Source organism: Miniopterus natalensis, chromosome 17 (genome assembly GCF_054644295.1).
Source record: "Miniopterus natalensis isolate mMinNat1 chromosome 17, mMinNat1.hap1, whole genome shotgun sequence".
NCBI classification, from domain to species: Eukaryota; Metazoa; Chordata; class Mammalia; order Chiroptera; family Miniopteridae; genus Miniopterus; species Miniopterus natalensis.
The window spans coordinates 6,969,799-6,985,935 of record NC_142097.1 but is presented as its reverse complement, the minus strand read 5'-3'; the positions used below and the strand labels follow the sequence as shown (position 1 = coordinate 6,985,935).

General features: G+C 46.7%; 1 protein-coding gene across 1 annotated transcript in view; it reads left to right on the top strand.

Moving 5' to 3' along the window:
• Window positions 1–16,137, top strand: part of DNAH9 (dynein axonemal heavy chain 9) — a 295,671-nt gene that overhangs the window by 40,456 nt on the left and 239,078 nt on the right. The window contains exons 14-17 of the mRNA XM_087825845.1: window positions 774–1,015; window positions 8,094–8,229; window positions 11,658–11,854; window positions 11,946–12,370. Of these exons, the coding sequence (XP_087681971.1) occupies window positions 774–1,015; window positions 8,094–8,229; window positions 11,658–11,854; window positions 11,946–12,370 (1,000 nt within the window). The remainder of the gene's footprint in view (window positions 1–773; window positions 1,016–8,093; window positions 8,230–11,657; window positions 11,855–11,945; window positions 12,371–16,137) is intronic.

Here is a 16,137-nt window from a genome sequence, read left to right as displayed (position 1 = left end):
TTTTTCCATATTATCATTGTTACTTAATTTTCTTAACTGGACTGTAAACATCTTATAAGGGAATTATGCATTTACTTCTCTTGTACCCTCCAGTTCAATTCAATAAACTTCCATCAATGGATGAACATATGTGGGGCACTCTAGGGGTGGGGCTGGGGAGAATATCATACCAGGTGTATGGGAATGGCCCCTACGCAGAAAGTGCTCACATTTAGTGAGGACACCAGACTCTGTGCAACATAAATCGTACACAACAAGCTGTGATGAGAAGCCATCAGAGAGCTAGTGGGATAAACCACAGGGACGGGGGATTGATTTGCATCAGGGTCCTCAAAAGAAGGTCGAGTGAGCTCATGGAATCTTGGAAGGCCACCTTAAACAAGCTCAAACTGTATTCCCTGTACAGGAGGGGATGGCATTTTCAACATTTAATACAGTGAAAATGCTTAAAAAATAAGACTCATTAACCTGTGTAAAGTCACCAAGTTGCATGGGTGTGCCCAGCAAATGCACCAACTTTTCGTGTGCTCAGTAGGTTAGTATCACCTGCTTGCTGCTTTTCCTCCGTAACTAGGGTTTGGGAAGAGCTGGCTCTTTAATACGACTAGGAAGGAAAAGGCTGCCTGCCTTCATTGCCGCTTGCAGTGAAGTCACCTGTGCAGAAGAGTCTTCTAAAACCCATGAGTATCGGATCCCTGTCTTTCACGGCAACTAGACCGTTAGCTATGCCACTGTCAGCTGTTTGGATTAATTCTGTTTCTTTTGGGGAGCAGGCATTTGGGATTATGTCATTCAAATCACCAATAGCATTCATGATCTTCAACAAAGAATTCAGAAAACTAAAGACAATGTGGAAGAGGTTCAAAGCATCATGAAAACATGGGTGTCTCCAATATTTAAGAGAAAAGATGGAAAGAAGGAAAGCCTTCTAACTGTGGAGGATCAGCATGATCAGACAGAAAAATACTACAGCTGCATCCGAGAATCTGGCCTTCGGATTCACGCTCTCGTTCAGGTAATAACCAGCCTCCCAGACACACACGCCGCGGATATGGGGAAAGCGTCGAGAAGTGTGTTCGGGTGCCAAAAGTGATTTGGAAATGAGAACAACAGATGCTGTGCCTTCTGCAGTCAGGGATGAACGTTTATACTGAGAGCAAAAGAACTAACGCCAATAGAGGGAGTGAAAAGTCCCATTATGGAATCAGTGTGTCAGAGTTAATACTATCTCAGTGGTGACACCACTCAGTCATCACAACTTAAGTCCCACACCAGACCCCAAGGGCATAGAGAGAGAAGTCAAGGGCAGAGTCCTGAATTATCTACTGTACCAACTACCCCCAACTCACCCACTACCCCCAGCTCACCAGCACCATCTCCATAACCCAGCTCTGTGGGGCCTGAAGAGGTGCTACTCCTAACTGTATGTCATGAAAGAAACAGGACGCACGGCGCTGCACTAAAGCAGCAAGGTTCGCCCTTCGTGGTGACCAGGGCAACCTCACGCCCATCATCAAAGACTGAGCAATGGAAAAGGGCTGTAAGTAGCCACCCGCTGCAACCCTCTGCAGTGGCCACGGAGCAGTTCTGACAGGGTGACCTCGTGCGCAAAGCCAGCGATGAATTATAGCTGCCGTCCTGGGCTTAGCTATGGTTTGAAGTACAATGAAATGTGCTTTTGACTTTGTTAATTTTCTTGACTGTTTTCTAGCGCATTGATAGCTGTTCTCTATTGTTTCTTTCTAGTTCATTTGGAGTTAATTCACTGATCTTTTTTCCCTAGCCTATAAGGGTAAATCTTAGGGTATTATTTTAAGGCTTTCTTCCTTTCTAATGCAAGCATCTGACGACATAAATTTCCCTCTGAGCAGCGCTTTACTTGCATTCTATAAATTTGATGTGCTTCATTTGCATTTTCATTCCGTTTTACATTTTTTCTCTTGGGATTTCTTTAACTCGGTGATCATTTAGAAGTGTATTGTTTGATTTCCACATATTTGGGGCTGCTCTGGATGTATTAATGAAATTTGATATCTAATTTAAACCCATTGTGGCTAGGAGAAAATACTCTAAAGATTTCTTCAGCTGGAATTCACTGCGACTTGTTCCGTGACCTAGAATATTGTTTATCTTATGAAATGTTCCTTGTGCACTTGACAATATGTTTATTCTTTCATTATCGGGTATAGCGTTCCATAAATATCAATTAGTTCAAAGTGGTTGCCAGTATTGTTTATATCTTTTTTATGCTTTCTGATTTTTTTATTTGTTCTGCTAATTATTGCAGGTAGCGTGTTAAATCTCCACCTCTGATTTTGGATTTGTCTGTTTAATCAGTTCTGTCAAATTTTTTATGAAGTGTTTGGAGCTCTGTTAGTAGTTATAAACACATTTATGATTATTATAACTTCCTGATGAATTCATCATTTTATTATCACTGTGAAATTACCTTTTTATTTCTAATAATACTCCCTTGCCTTGAAGTGTGGTTTCTTTCCTTTCTTTCTTTCTGGTAATACTATAGTCATTCCTTCCAGGTTCTCTATTTCTACTTTTCACTTTGTCCGTCTTTGTCTACCCTCTTACATTCAACCTATGTGTTTCTTTGGGTTCAGATTTCTTCTCTCATAGGCAGCATGTAGTAGAGACTTACTTCTGAGTCTCATAACTGGGCCTATAAATGGAGTCTTTAAACTCTTACATTTAATGTAATGAGTGGTGTGGATGGACTTAGCTCTACCGTGTTGCTCTGTGTTCCCTATTTGTTTCAGCCCTTTTTCTTTCTCTGCTACTTCTTACCCGCCTCCTTGCTATTACTTGTGTATTTTTTAGTATTCTATTTTAATTTCTCAATTGCAATTTCAGACTTACCTTGCTGCATTACATTTGTGGTGGCTGTTCCAGGTTTCAGTATGTCTCTTGAACTAATCACAGTTAACTTAGAGCTTAGGGTTTTCCCATGAAATATAGGAACCTAGCAACAGTATGGTTTAACCCCCCTCCAACCTTTTAATCAACACTGTTGGGATGTGAGTGTGAGTGTGTGTGTGTAACATAAACCCCACAATAGAGTATTATAATAAGCTTTTACTTTAAAAACTCAAGAAAGAATATTTCTAGTTTTTATATTCACTCACAAACTATTTCCACACTTGTTTTTCTTCTTTGTAGAATTGAGTTACCGTCTTACAGTTCAGGTCTGCTAATGACACATTCCTCAGTTTTTGCTTATCTAAAAAGTTTCTTATGTTATCTTTGTCTTTGAAGAATAGTTTCACTGGATATAGAATTCTGAATAGACAGTTGTGTTTTTCTTTCAGAAGTCATTTGGTCGTCTTCTGACCTCCAGTGTTTCTGATCAGAAGCCAGCCATGAGTTGTATTTTGGTTCCTCTGTATGCAATGCATTGTTTCTCTTGGGTATTTTTATTAATTTATCTTTATTGTTGAAAGTATTACAGGTGTCCCATTTTTCCCACAATGACCCCCTCCACTTCGCTCCCACCCCCTACCCAGGCCTTCACCCGTTATTGTCTATGTCCATGGGTTATGCATATATGCATATAACTTCTTTGGTTAATCTCTTCCCACCCTCCACCCTCCTTCCCTTTTCCCTCTGAAATATGATCGTCTGTTGCATGCGTCAATGTGTCTGGATCTATTTAGTTCATCAGATTCTTTTGTTCATTAGCTTCTTCTTAAAGAAGACCCTTCAACATTTCCTGTAGTGCTGGTCGGGTGGTGATGAACTCCTTTAGCTTTTTCTTATCTGAGAAGCTCTTTATCTGACCTTCAATTCTAAATGATAGCTTTGCTGGGTAGAGCAATCTTGGTTGTAGTTCCATGCTTTTCATCACTTTGAATATTTCTTGCCACTCCCTTCTGGCCTGCAAGGTTTCTGTTGAGAAATCAGCTGACAGTCGTATGGGTGCTCCCTGGTAGGTAACTGCTTTTCTCTTGCTGCTTTTAAGATTCTCTCTTTGTCTTTAGCCTTTGACATTTTAATTATGATGTGTCTTGCTGTGGGCCTCTTTGGGTTCCTCTTGTTTGGGACCCTCTGTGCTTCCTGTAAGTCTGTTTCTTTCCCCAGTTAGGGGATGTTTTCTGTAATTATTTTTTCAAATAGGTTTTCAATTTCTTGCTCTCTTTTTCCCCCCTTCTGGCACCCCAATATAACGAATATTGGGCCTCTTGAAGTTGTCCCAGAGGCTCCTTATGCTATCTTCATATTTCTGGATTCTTTTTTCTTTTTGCTCTTCTGGTTGGGTGTTTTTGTTTCTTCATGTTCCAAATTGCTGATTTGATTCTCAGCGTCCTCTACTCTACTGTTCATTCCCTGTAAATTATTCTTCATTTCAGTTCATGTAGCCTTCATTTCAAATTGGTACTTTATTATGTCATCAATTTTCTCAATTATTTTTGTCATACTCTTACTAATATCCATGAGCATCCTTATAATCATAATTCTGAACTCTGTATCTGTGAGCTTGCTTGGATCTATTCCATTTAGTTCCTCTTCTAGAGATTTCTTCTGTCCTTTCCTTTGTGACATGTTTCTTTGCCTCTGCATTTTTGCTGCTTCCAGGTGTTTGTTTCTATGTATTAGGTAGAGCTGCTGTGTCTCCTGGAATCTGTAGAGTGACTTTGTGTAGTAGGTGTCCTGTAGGGTCCAGTGGCTCAGCCCCCCCAGTCACCTGAGCTGGGCCTTCTAGGTGCTCCCCTGTGTGGGCCGTGTGCACTGTCCTGTTGTAGTTGAGCCTTGGTTGCTGTTGGCGTCGCTGGGAGGAACTGACCCCCCCAGGCCAATCAGCTCTGAGGACCAGCTGCAACTGCAGCCAAAGAGCTGCTGTGCTGGAGATACCCCTATGGAGCAGGATTTACTCCAGTGGAGCTTTGGTGTTCCCCAAGTGTGCCCCTTGAGTGTGTCACTCGTGGATGTGGTAGGGTTGTAATCCAGCGTGGTCGAGTCTGACCCCCAGGTGCACTGTCTCTGGGGCCTCCCGGGAGGTGCACAGTCAGCCTCTGCCAGTGCCTTGCCCAGGGCCCCCCAGCATGAGCTACACAGCAAACCGTAGTTGGCTGCTACTTGTGCTGGGCTTGGCGTTGTCCAGGAGAGGCCAAGCTATGAGCCAATGAAGCTGCCACTAGTGCCAGGCCTGGGGCCACTTATCAAGCCGTATGGGGCCCGCTGCTGCTTGTTTGAGAGATTTTAGGAAAGTCCTAAGCGTAAGGCTGGAGAGGCCACTTGCACAGAAAAGCCCCTGGAAATGTCCCGGATGAGCTGCAGGTGGGGAGGGTGGGGCCTCCGGGAATCACGGGGCGGGGCCAAAGGTGTGAGTCAGGTGCTGGCGACTCAAACATGGCGCCTGCTGCCGGCCGTGTGCGGGGAGGACTCGCCAAAGGAGCCATGGCCTCCGCCAGCCCTTCTGCCTGGGAGGAAGCCGCCCCTCTGCCTCTCGCCCCGACTTCAGGCAGGTTAGTTCCTCCCCAGTGTCCCGGGTCCTTTCCGGCTGCTGCCCGGCGCTGGGCTCAGAGGGAGCGTCCGAGTGAGTCCGTGCCGGGCCCTTTAGGAGGAGCTGCTGGGGCTCCCGCAGCCTCCGCGACCCTCAGGGACAGTCCCCGCTGGTTTCACAGCCCAGGGGTGTGGGGACGTCCCTTCCCAGCCCTGGAGCCCTGGGCTGGGGGCCTGCTGTGGGGCTGGGACCCCTCCCTCCTCCCTCCTCCCTCCTCCGGGAAACCTCTGCCCTGAGATTCCCTCCCGGGTTTCAACCTCGGCTCCGGGTGTGGGCCCGCGGCCGCGCCTCCAATTCAGCCCCGATCCGCCCGCGTCCCCGCCCCTCCTCCCGGTCTCGGTGCTTCAGCTCCCTGGTTGTGGGGCTTCTGTTCAGCTGGATCTCAGGAGGCTCTGAGGGACGGTGGTTCTGTATTTTAGTTGCAATTTTGATGTGGTTGCCGGAGGCGGCGGGTACGCGGTTATCTGCACCGCCATCTTGTTTCCTCTCTCTCTTGGGTATTTTTAATAGAGTCCTTTTACATTTTTGTATTTTTTCCTCATTTAACTATGATGTGCCTACATACATATATATTCATCTTTCTTAGTTAGAGATTGTGAGTTTCTTGAATCTGTTTTTTACCAAATTTGGAGAATTTTTAATCAAATTATGACATTATTGTCTACTAATTCAAACATCTGTTTTATTTTTTGCCTTTTTTTTTTTTTAATGCAACAGAGGTTTGTTTATTTTTTTTCACATAAAATAGGTCTATGAAATAGGCATTCCCAGATTGGTATAGCAGCTATTTTCTGAGTTTTCTCTCATTAATTTTTCTCTTGGGTAAATATCACGTTTTTCTGCTTCTTTGCATGCCTAGTCCTGTTGGGTGCCACTTTACAACCTGGGTGTTATTTCCCTTAAAATGCTTGTGCTTTCCTTTTGTCAGGCAGTGAACTAACTGGTGGGTCAGCTCGGTGCTGCTGAAGCTCAATTTTAAGGTTTGTTAGAGAGGGTCTAGGACAGCAGCTCTAATCGTAAAGCATAGGATCTGGGGTCTCTCCAGAGTCCCTGGCTACCTGCAAGGTCTTTTCATTATTTATGATCGAATACAAGCATCTTCCAGTGCTTATGGCCTATACAGCCTCTGTTTAGCTTAGAATCAGTAACTGTTCTCTGCCAGACCTTGCAGTCTTGCCCTAAATATGTACAGCTTAATATTCAAAGACTCAAGAGGACTCAGCCATGTCAGCAGCCCCGAGCCCAGTTCCTGTCGCCTCTTTCCCGCAGGAAGGATTCTGTAACTGAGATCCACTTTCCTATGCCACGGCTTGGAGAGTGCCCCTAGGAAGAAAGCCAGGGGGACTTCAAGCTCGCCTTGAGTATTTCCCCTTTCTCAGGGATCACATCCCTGTACTGTCCATTATCCAGTTGCCCCAAACAATCGTTTCTTGTATTGTATCCGTTTTGACGGCTGTTTGTTGAAACAGCAGCCGGGCAAGCCTAATCTCATCCCTCTGTTTGACGAGGATCAGGACCCTGAGCTATTTCTTTTTAGTTCACAGAAAATGCCAACATGCGTGCTCCTAGACCTTAGTAGATTTGAGGTAGAGAGGTTAAAAATACAGATAGCCGCATTGATAGCATGATTTTGGAAGAAGATAGGACAGCTATACAAAGCAGTTGTAAAAAGTAAAAGTTTTAAAATATAGAAGCAAATGTACACATCTTAATAATACCTGAGAGCAACACTGTATTGTCACTGTGTTGTGATTTGTGTGACGATGACCTTTGTCATTAAGAAAATCTTAAATATGCTTAGGAAGGGAAAGTTAAGTGATGTATTTTAGAAATTTTAGAGTTTCATTACTCAAAGACAGGATCATGAGTTCTTTTCTTTAATTCAGGGGAATTCACTACATGAAAATGTAAAGTAGTGTGAGTCAGCTAAAAAATTTACTTCTGCAAAGTCGTTACAACTTTCATTGAAGATATAAGATAAATGGAAAGTTGCTGTAAAAAGGCTTAATAATGAAAATGATGAAGAGCGCTTGCCATACCAGCAGGAGACACACACGCAGAGGGAGGACAGGTGTATTTGTTTGTGTGTAAATATTTTCTAAATCATTCATATGATGAAGATTTTTTATTCACATTAAGTGCCAACAGCAAAAGACTCCAGCTCATTTCTAAGGATTATCCAGGAAATGCTTTACTTGTTTTAACCCACATTTCTTATAGCCTTGGATCATAACACCTACCCTGAGTTCCTTCCTTCAGGTACCCTGACGTCTGCTCTGACGCAGCTTTCTTCACGGCGCGTCAGCCAGCATTGATGGAGCGCACCCTGCACCCATCAGCTCTCCTGCTGAGCAGGTGGCCCAACCCAGTCCTGCTCCCCCGAGACAGGATGAGACACTGTCCTCACTTCTGTTCCTTCAGTCAGTGGTGATTCCCATCAGACAGAATGAATTTGATACGCATGTAGAAGCAATTCTTCCCAGGATTTTTTTTTTTTCCATGTGTTACTGACATTCCCATTAATGACTATCAGACCTTCCATATTATTAAACATGGTTCATATCACTTCTTTATTTTTTAGGAAAACCTGGGTCTTTTTTCAGCAGACCCAACCTCCAGTGCCTGGAAGACTTACGTTAACTACATTGATGACATGTTACTGGATGGATTCTTTCTGGCCATTGAGTGTTCCCTCAAGTACCTCCTGGAAAACACTGGTATTTCCTGGCTTATGGGTGTGGGTTGTTACTGGAATGATAACAGTAATAGCATCTGTTGAGTTACAGTGAAGTGCAGTTGAGTGCTTTGTGATTTTCCCCAAAAAGATTGTGGACATTCTGTGAATTACACTCAGTAAAATTGTTCAAAAAGAAGAGACTTTGATCTTTCCAAAATTCAGATGGTAAACCAGGCTCTAAGCTAGTGAAATTCAAAAGCAAAAACATGCAAGCTAATTCGATCCAAATGGAGCTGCAGCAAAGAGGAGAGACTGAGTTGGGACACCGGGAAGCACGGTTAGCAGAGGCGGTTAGCTGGCCTTGACTCTCGGCAGTGGGGCGGACATCCTGTGCCTCCAAGCTTAGTGTACTCTGTCTCTGTAGCTTTTTGAGAACTCAGGGAGGTTGTAGCCGCCGGGTTAAGTGGAAGAAGAAGTTTTTCTCGGTGAAAAGGAATCAGGGATGAGGGAACTCTCGGAAGGAAAGGGAATGCTCAGGTAATGGGCATCCTTTGGAGCTGTTAAAAGATAGCTAAGGGCTTGAAATCTATGGTAGATGCCCGGGGTTAAAGTGCACAGAATCAGATACATTATAGTAAGAGCTGACCTTGGCTAGTGAGTGGTGGGATGGAAAGGGCCCAAGAGGTCAGGAGTAAAGTTGAATTAAGCCTTTTACCTCTGGTAGCTGTTGAGAAACTTAGCAAGGGTCATACTGAAGAATTTGTCAAAATGGAAAGGCAGAGGTGAATATTTTGAAGCCAGAAGATGAAGGTGAGCTAAGACTTTAAGATATGAAATCCAACCCAAGGAAAGAAATCAAATGCAAAGTTAAAATAGGCAGGCCAAGGTCAGTGTCCAGATATCCTGCCCATATAGAAGGACACACAGACCCCTCGACTGAGACTAGAGGCCTAAGGCCCAGAGCTGGGTGTGGCTCAGCTGGGCAAACCACCCTGGTCTTTGTTGGTGGAGAGATTGAGGTGAAGGGCAAGGTGTTTGCTCGCAGGGTGCAGGGCTGCTCCAAACCAGTGAAACAGAGCAGCAGGAAGCAGGGCTTCAGCATAGTTAGCCAGGTGGGAGACCACCTTCTAGAGCCTGGGGCAAGTAACCAGTGGGGCATCGAGCATAGACAGTGAGGCTGGAGAGCCAATTCCCAGGGACCAGGGCTGACAGTGCTCACCTTGGTGGGTCCAAACCTCCTCGATGCTGAAGGTTTGGAATTTCTGCTCTCTCATCCCTCCTTGAAGATCTCGGAGATGCCTCGCCACACTTGAGTGCAGATACCACTCAAGGGCTAGTCCCTAAATGCAGTGACTCCAGCTGACCTGTCTGACCTGTCAGAGGATGGAGAGAGGAGATTGTAGTGTTTTCCAAGATTGCCGAAGTTGGCTATCTTTTCCCTGTGGAAATGGGGGAAGGGCTGCATATTTTCTTCACAATGTAACATGGACAGGAGCTAGATTTAGCAGCTGTCTGAGCTGAGGAACTACAGATAAAACTTAAAAGACTTTGATGAAGGTGAAGGAGCTAAAGAGAGCAGCCACTAAAGAAAATCACTGTGCTCCTCACAGCAGCCCGGCTGCACAACTTTATTTCTCTGGTCCACTTCTACCTTCTCATGCTAAGACCATCTCCATGCCTTGGTCTGGCCTCCCAGTCACTGCACAGAATCTAAACCCTGCCTCGGTTCAACTCCACCCACTCTCTCCAGTAATGACCTTCCCCTTCTTAACTCCCAAGGTTATGGAATCAACAAGACCATATGGCTTGTATGGCAATTATGTTGGCCTTGCATCTAGTAGAGGGATTAGGTTCTCATGACAGCATATGGGGCAGAAACTCCCCATAGTCAAAATACTCTTGAACATTTTTTTAAATCCTTTAAACTATATGCAGCCTGGTCTACTCAATTATAGGCATCTAATGCATGTAGGAATGCAGATGCATCATGAGTACATACGCAAAGCATAATCTTAAAGACTTTTTAAAAATCTGTTCTATGATAGTAGCACAGTTACTGTGATATTGGTCAACTCGTATTCCCTTAAGTTAAATATGCATTTTATTGGACATTCTTAAGTGCAATAATGCAAATTTATCATTCTTGAAGTTTTGAGGGCAAGACCTTAGTTGTACATGTCTTTGGGGATCCCACAGGTTTTTAGTTAGGGAGAGTGGCTAAGCTGTGGTAACAAAAACTCCAGCAGTAATGCCGCCTAAAGGACAAATAAGTTTATTCCCCAAGTTACTAGTGCAAGGTGAGCACTGCAGGGTAGTGGGCAAGTTCCTTCTGCCCCGTGGTTCCACCACCCATGAGAGCTTGGTCTTCACTTCTGTGGGTTAGCAGGTCACTGCCACACCCAGGCTCGGCCTGTGGGAGGAGCAGAGAAGGCTTGCCTGCTGTCTCAAAGGCCCGGCCTAGAAGCCACACTAGCCTTTCTTCCCACATTCCACTGGAGAGGGACTCTCCTGCCCACACTAACTGCAAGCTGGGAAATGACACTGGCACAGTTACAACTCTCTTTCTGGGGAAGGAGGGGATAATAAATTTCAGTGAGTAGTCTCTGCCTCCCACGATACCAACACATAACAGTCTCCTAAATATTTCTACAGTCAAAAAGATATATGAAAAGAAGTGGTTATTGATCAAAGTTTAAGCATTTATCTTGTACTTGGAACATCTTACTCTATGTTATATTTTTATTTAAGCTGAGCAAGGCAAGTTGTCTAGCAAGTAATCAGGGATTTTTGAATTATTTATACTGTTTAAAATCTTTTTATCAGTATAGGACTAGAGAATTAAAATAAGTTCTGTTTTTATGGACAAAAAGCAGAGCAGGCAGAATTGTGACATCACCTGAGCGAGGATATTTTTTCCACTGTTTTTCAGAGAGAGTGGACGGGAGAGAGACAGGAATCAAACCTGGGACCCTTCAGTCCACAGGCAAACACTCTAACTGCTGAGCCAGACCAGCTAGGGCATAATGTCCTTCTGTTTTTCATGCCTGTGCAACCAGGGACAAGTGTACCCCATTCCGCTAGTGGCTGCCAATGGGATTGTCTGGTTTGTGCCCAGGAAGCAATCAGCTGCTTCCAGTTGGCTTAGCAAAAGCAACCGCTTCTCAGCCAGAGGCTCTCCTGCCCCCTGGAGGCATCTGGGAATGAGGAGGGGCTGGCTTGAGGTGCTCAATCATCAGGCGGTGCTCCCCGAAGACAAGGAGAGCAAATGTCCGCAATGCCAGGCAGCCCTGCACAGGAAGAGGCCTGTTCAAAATGTCAGTGGTTCCCTCGTTGGTAAACACGGCAAGGCTGTCACCTCACCTTTCCGGGTGTTAGCAAACGTTGTATTTCCATTTTCTAGACCTGAGCAGCTCATCTAAGGAAAGAAGTGTTCTGATTTTAAAACGGTATTTCTCTCTTGTTTTTCAGAATGCAAGGCAGGACTCAACCCGATATTTGAAGCACAGCTGTGCTTAGCAGTCCCAGAATTAGTTTTCTATCCGTCTCTGGAGGCCGGAGTGCAGGGTGGCTTCTATGACATTGTTGAGGGTCTTATCACCAGCATTTTTAGAATATCATCTTTGGTGCCGCGGCTTTCCCCACAACACAGCTCTCCCCACTACCAGGTACTGGATCTGCACCCGTCCTGCCTCCCCAGAGTCTGGGGCCTCCTGCAGAGCGCCGGTGTAACCCACCCCTGTGGCCTTCCTCCCCCAGGGTGACATGGAAGGCATGGCCGACTTGGTAAGGATGCGGAGCGAGCTCATGGAGAGGGTGCAGAGCATCATGACCCGCTGCTGCAGCTATCGAGACACCTTCAGCCCGTATTCCTACCTCTACGTGGAGGACCGCAGAGAGATTCTGGATCAGTTCCTGCTGTATGGGCACGTCCTCACCCCCGAGGAGATCGAGGCCCATGCAGAGGATGGCATCCCAGAGAACCCGCCCCTCCTCCATCAGTTCAGAGCCCAGATCGACTCCTATGAGCAGCTCTACGAAGATGTGTGCAGGCTGGAGCCCTTCAGGGTGTTTGACAGCTGGATGAAGATTGATGTGCGGCCCTTCAAGGCGTCTCTGCTGAATATAATTAAGAGGTGGAGCCTCATGTTCAAACAGCACCTCGTTGACCATGTCACTCACAGGTAATGCTTGCTGCAGCTCTCCTCTGCCATCCCAGGCTGTCAGGAGCACCAGGTGCACAGTTGTCTCCATGTTTTCCCCATGGGCTCATTGGTTGCGTGAATTTAAACAGCTAGTTAGAGGTTTTTGGTGGTATCTTTAGTCCTGCCCTTTCCCTTGTTCTACCAGACGTGACCTTTTTTTGTTTTTTTTCCATTTGGTGCCCAGTGTGCAAAAGGCACTCAGGAAGTGGTAGATAATGTTTAGTACAATCACAGCAGATCCAGCCTCCCTTCCCCGCCCTGACTGTGAAACCTCTTCAAGCCTGAGAGGCACCGGGGCTCTGATGGGCCTCTTAGGTTTTATTTCTACCACTTACTCCTTGGTTCAGATCATCCAGCTGTGGAATGTGGAATTCCCTAAATCTCCACACTCCTAATGCCACTCTAGGCTTGCGACAGATTGGGTCTGAAATTCTGTCTGTTCTGCCATGGACCTAGACCCCCTGCCTAGCACCAGGCTCTCTACACCGGAGCAGCGCCTCTAGATAAATAAGCAAGTTGGGTGGCAGTCTCCCAGTCACTTACCATAGCCTCGTCCCCGCAGATCCACCGCCACAGTCAGAGTCTCAGCTCCCCCCTTTCCCACAGCATCCTACGGGGTGCCACAGTCCCGCATTCAGCCATCAGCCTTTGGTACCAGCTGATGCTGCAGGGCAGCTGACCTGTCCCCTCCCCTAAGTTTAGTGCTGGTCTTACTTAAAGCTGCAGCTGGCCTGCTGCTCCATCTAGAAAGGAAACGGCCACGTTAAGATGTGTCTGTCTACAAACAAACTCAGACGCTTTGCCGCGGTGATAGTCCACCGCTAGAAAACCAGAGGAAAGCAGTGTGGGATGTTTCAAAGAGGGCTCTGTAAGTGTTCTTTAAGGAGAAGGCAGTTTTCCACATTCAAGGGAAGCAGTGGTGGGAGCCGCGGAGGTGACGGCTATGCCCCTGCGCAGAGTCGTGTTTGAGAGACAGCTGCCCTGTGATCCCCTCCGTTAGCAGGACTGGTGAGCCAAGGTCATGGGGGAGTTTTTTAAAATTTAGACTTTATCATCATTTAGGTATGGCAAGGCCAGCAGATAAGGACATTTCCATTAAAAAGATAATTTATTAGACTCCTAGATGCCAAGAATATCGGGGGGGGGGGTCACCATACCATGCAGGGCCACACAGGGAGGCACCAGGGCACTCAGGAGGCAGAGGGAACAGGGGAGAAACATCACTGCGGCTTCCGTGGGAAAGAATGGCTGACGCAGGGTGAGCAGATTTAGGATTGGCTAATTCGAATAACTTCAACAGGCCCTTAGTCATCTGGTACCTGGCCCTGGGGTGATTAGGGCAGGTGGACACTGGCATGGAGGCCGAGAGCCAGTGAGAGGAGGTGGGTGGGGACATAGACTCTGGGCTGGTTGGTCTGCACATGAAAAGCACAGTCAAAGGCAAGCCATTCACAGCCTCTAGGAACTGGCTAACCCTGGGAGGGCATTTCCTCCGGGGTCAGCAAGGCCCAGACGTCAGACGGTTAGGATACGGGGTTGGTAAGGGCATGGTGACAGCAGCGGCCTGGGTCTCCACCAGGTAAGCCTTCACGGGACCTAGCAGCTGGTCTAACGGGATGCACACACGGTAGAGCCGTTAGGAGACCTTAGTTCTTGCCCTTGAACCCCTCTTTCCTTATCGCTGATAGTTGGCTGGATTTCTCTAAGGCGCCTTCCAGTTCCGTTAGCTGGTGACTTCATAAGCTACTTAGCTGCACTTTGGGAGGACAAGTTAGTGTGTCCTCGAGGATTAGATAAGATGGACACAGTAAGAACAACAGGCACTTGTTACTGAGTGCCACTACGTGCCGTGCGATTTTGTGATTTCCACCTTCCCTGACAGGTGCCGGGGCCCACCCCACCTTGCCTTATGGCTTACGTGTACTTCATTTACTGTCAGAAGCCCGATCCCCTTCATCATTTGTCTTAGTCAGCTCGGGCTGCTGTGATGTTATGATTTGTAGCAACAAATATTTGGTCTTTGTCTCCATGTCTGGCTCACAGCTCCTGAAATCTTTCCAATGGTCTAAGTGAGGGGAGTGATAAAAGCACCTTTTATAAAAATGAGGTGACTTTGGGACCCCACCAGAGGATGGGGTTTGGTTGCCAGGAGAACAAACCACGTGATTTGAGGCTGGAACTCTCAGTCTCACCCCCGTGACCTCTGGGGAGGGGAAAGGGGCTGGAGGTCGAATCGATCACCAATGGCCAAAGAGCTGATCAATTATGCCTATGTAGCAAAGCCTCCATGAAACCCAAAGAGGACATGGTTTGGGGAGTTTCCAGGCGAACATGTAGAGATTCCGGGAAAGTGTTGGCTCAAAGAGAGCATGGAGCTCCACGCCCTTTCCCCACACCTTGCCCTATGCATCTCTTCCATCCAGCTGCTCCTGAGTTATACTCTTTTATAATAAAACAGTGATCTAGTGAGTAAACAGGTTCCCTGAGTTCTGGGAGCAGCTCTAACAAATTAATTGAACCCAAGGAGGAGGTTGTTGAAACCTCTGATCTACAGCAGGTCAGTCAGAGGTACAAGTGACAACCTGAAATTACAGTTGGTATCTGAAGGGCCTGGGCAGTCTTGTAGGGCTGAGCCCTTAACCTGTGGAATCTGATGCTATCTCCAGGTAGATAGTTCCAGAACTGATCTGAATTATAGGACCAATAGCTAGTGTTAGATAATTGCTTGGTGGTGTGGGAAAGCTGACCCCCTCCACACACCTACACATTAGAATTGGGACTAGAATTCTAGTAGCTGCCATAAAAAAAATACACACTGGGTGGCCTCAGCAACAGAAATTTATTACTCATAATTTTGGAGGCTAGGAAGTCTATGATCTATATGTCAGCCAATATGATTCCTGGTGGAAGCTATCTGTATGTCTTGCAGACAGCTGCCTTCTCATTGTATCCTCGGAGGCCTTTTCCTGAGTGCCTGTGCAGAGAGGGAGAGGGGGAGGGGGAGGGAGGGGGAGGGGAGGGGAGGGGGAGAGGGAGGGGGGAGGGAGGGGGAGGGGGAGGGGGAGGGGAGGGAGGAAGGAGGGAAGGAGGGAGGGAGAGGGAGAGAGGGAGGGAGAGAAAGGTTTTCCTCTTTTTATAAGGCCACTAATGCCTTATGAGGGCCCCACCCACCCTCTTGACCTGATCTAACCCTAATTACCTCCCAAAGGGTCCACCTCCAAATATTATCACATGGGGGTTGAGCCTCAACATATGAATTTGTGGGGGACACAAACATTCAGTCCAGGGCATCGTCTAAACTCTCATTCCCATTCTGTTCTTCATGCCCTAATCTGACTCAGCCCCCACCCTTGCCCTCGCAGAGCCTTCCCCTGTGCCTTCCTCTAGACCTCCGGGTCTTCCATCAGCAGGTGCTCACTGTTCTCTTCATCTTCTCTTGTCCCCTTTTTGCTGCAGCTGAAACCCAGCCCTCTCCCGAGGGCACTGCTTCCCTTGTTATCCCTCCCAAGTAGGGGCTGATTTCTCCCCTGTACCCCTCTTGCCACAGGGCCTGGAGGTAGATAAGATAGTCTTGCTCTTTGGTGTTTATCCCAGACCATTTCTCCGTCTCTTCTTTCAAAACCCTCAGCTCCACTGGACAAGTCCCGTTACAGCACCAGCTGCCACTGGCCCTCCTGCAGTCACCTTCCCATCACTGCAGATTTATCACCCGGCCCAGTCTCCTTTCCCCACCCTTTTGCTAATAG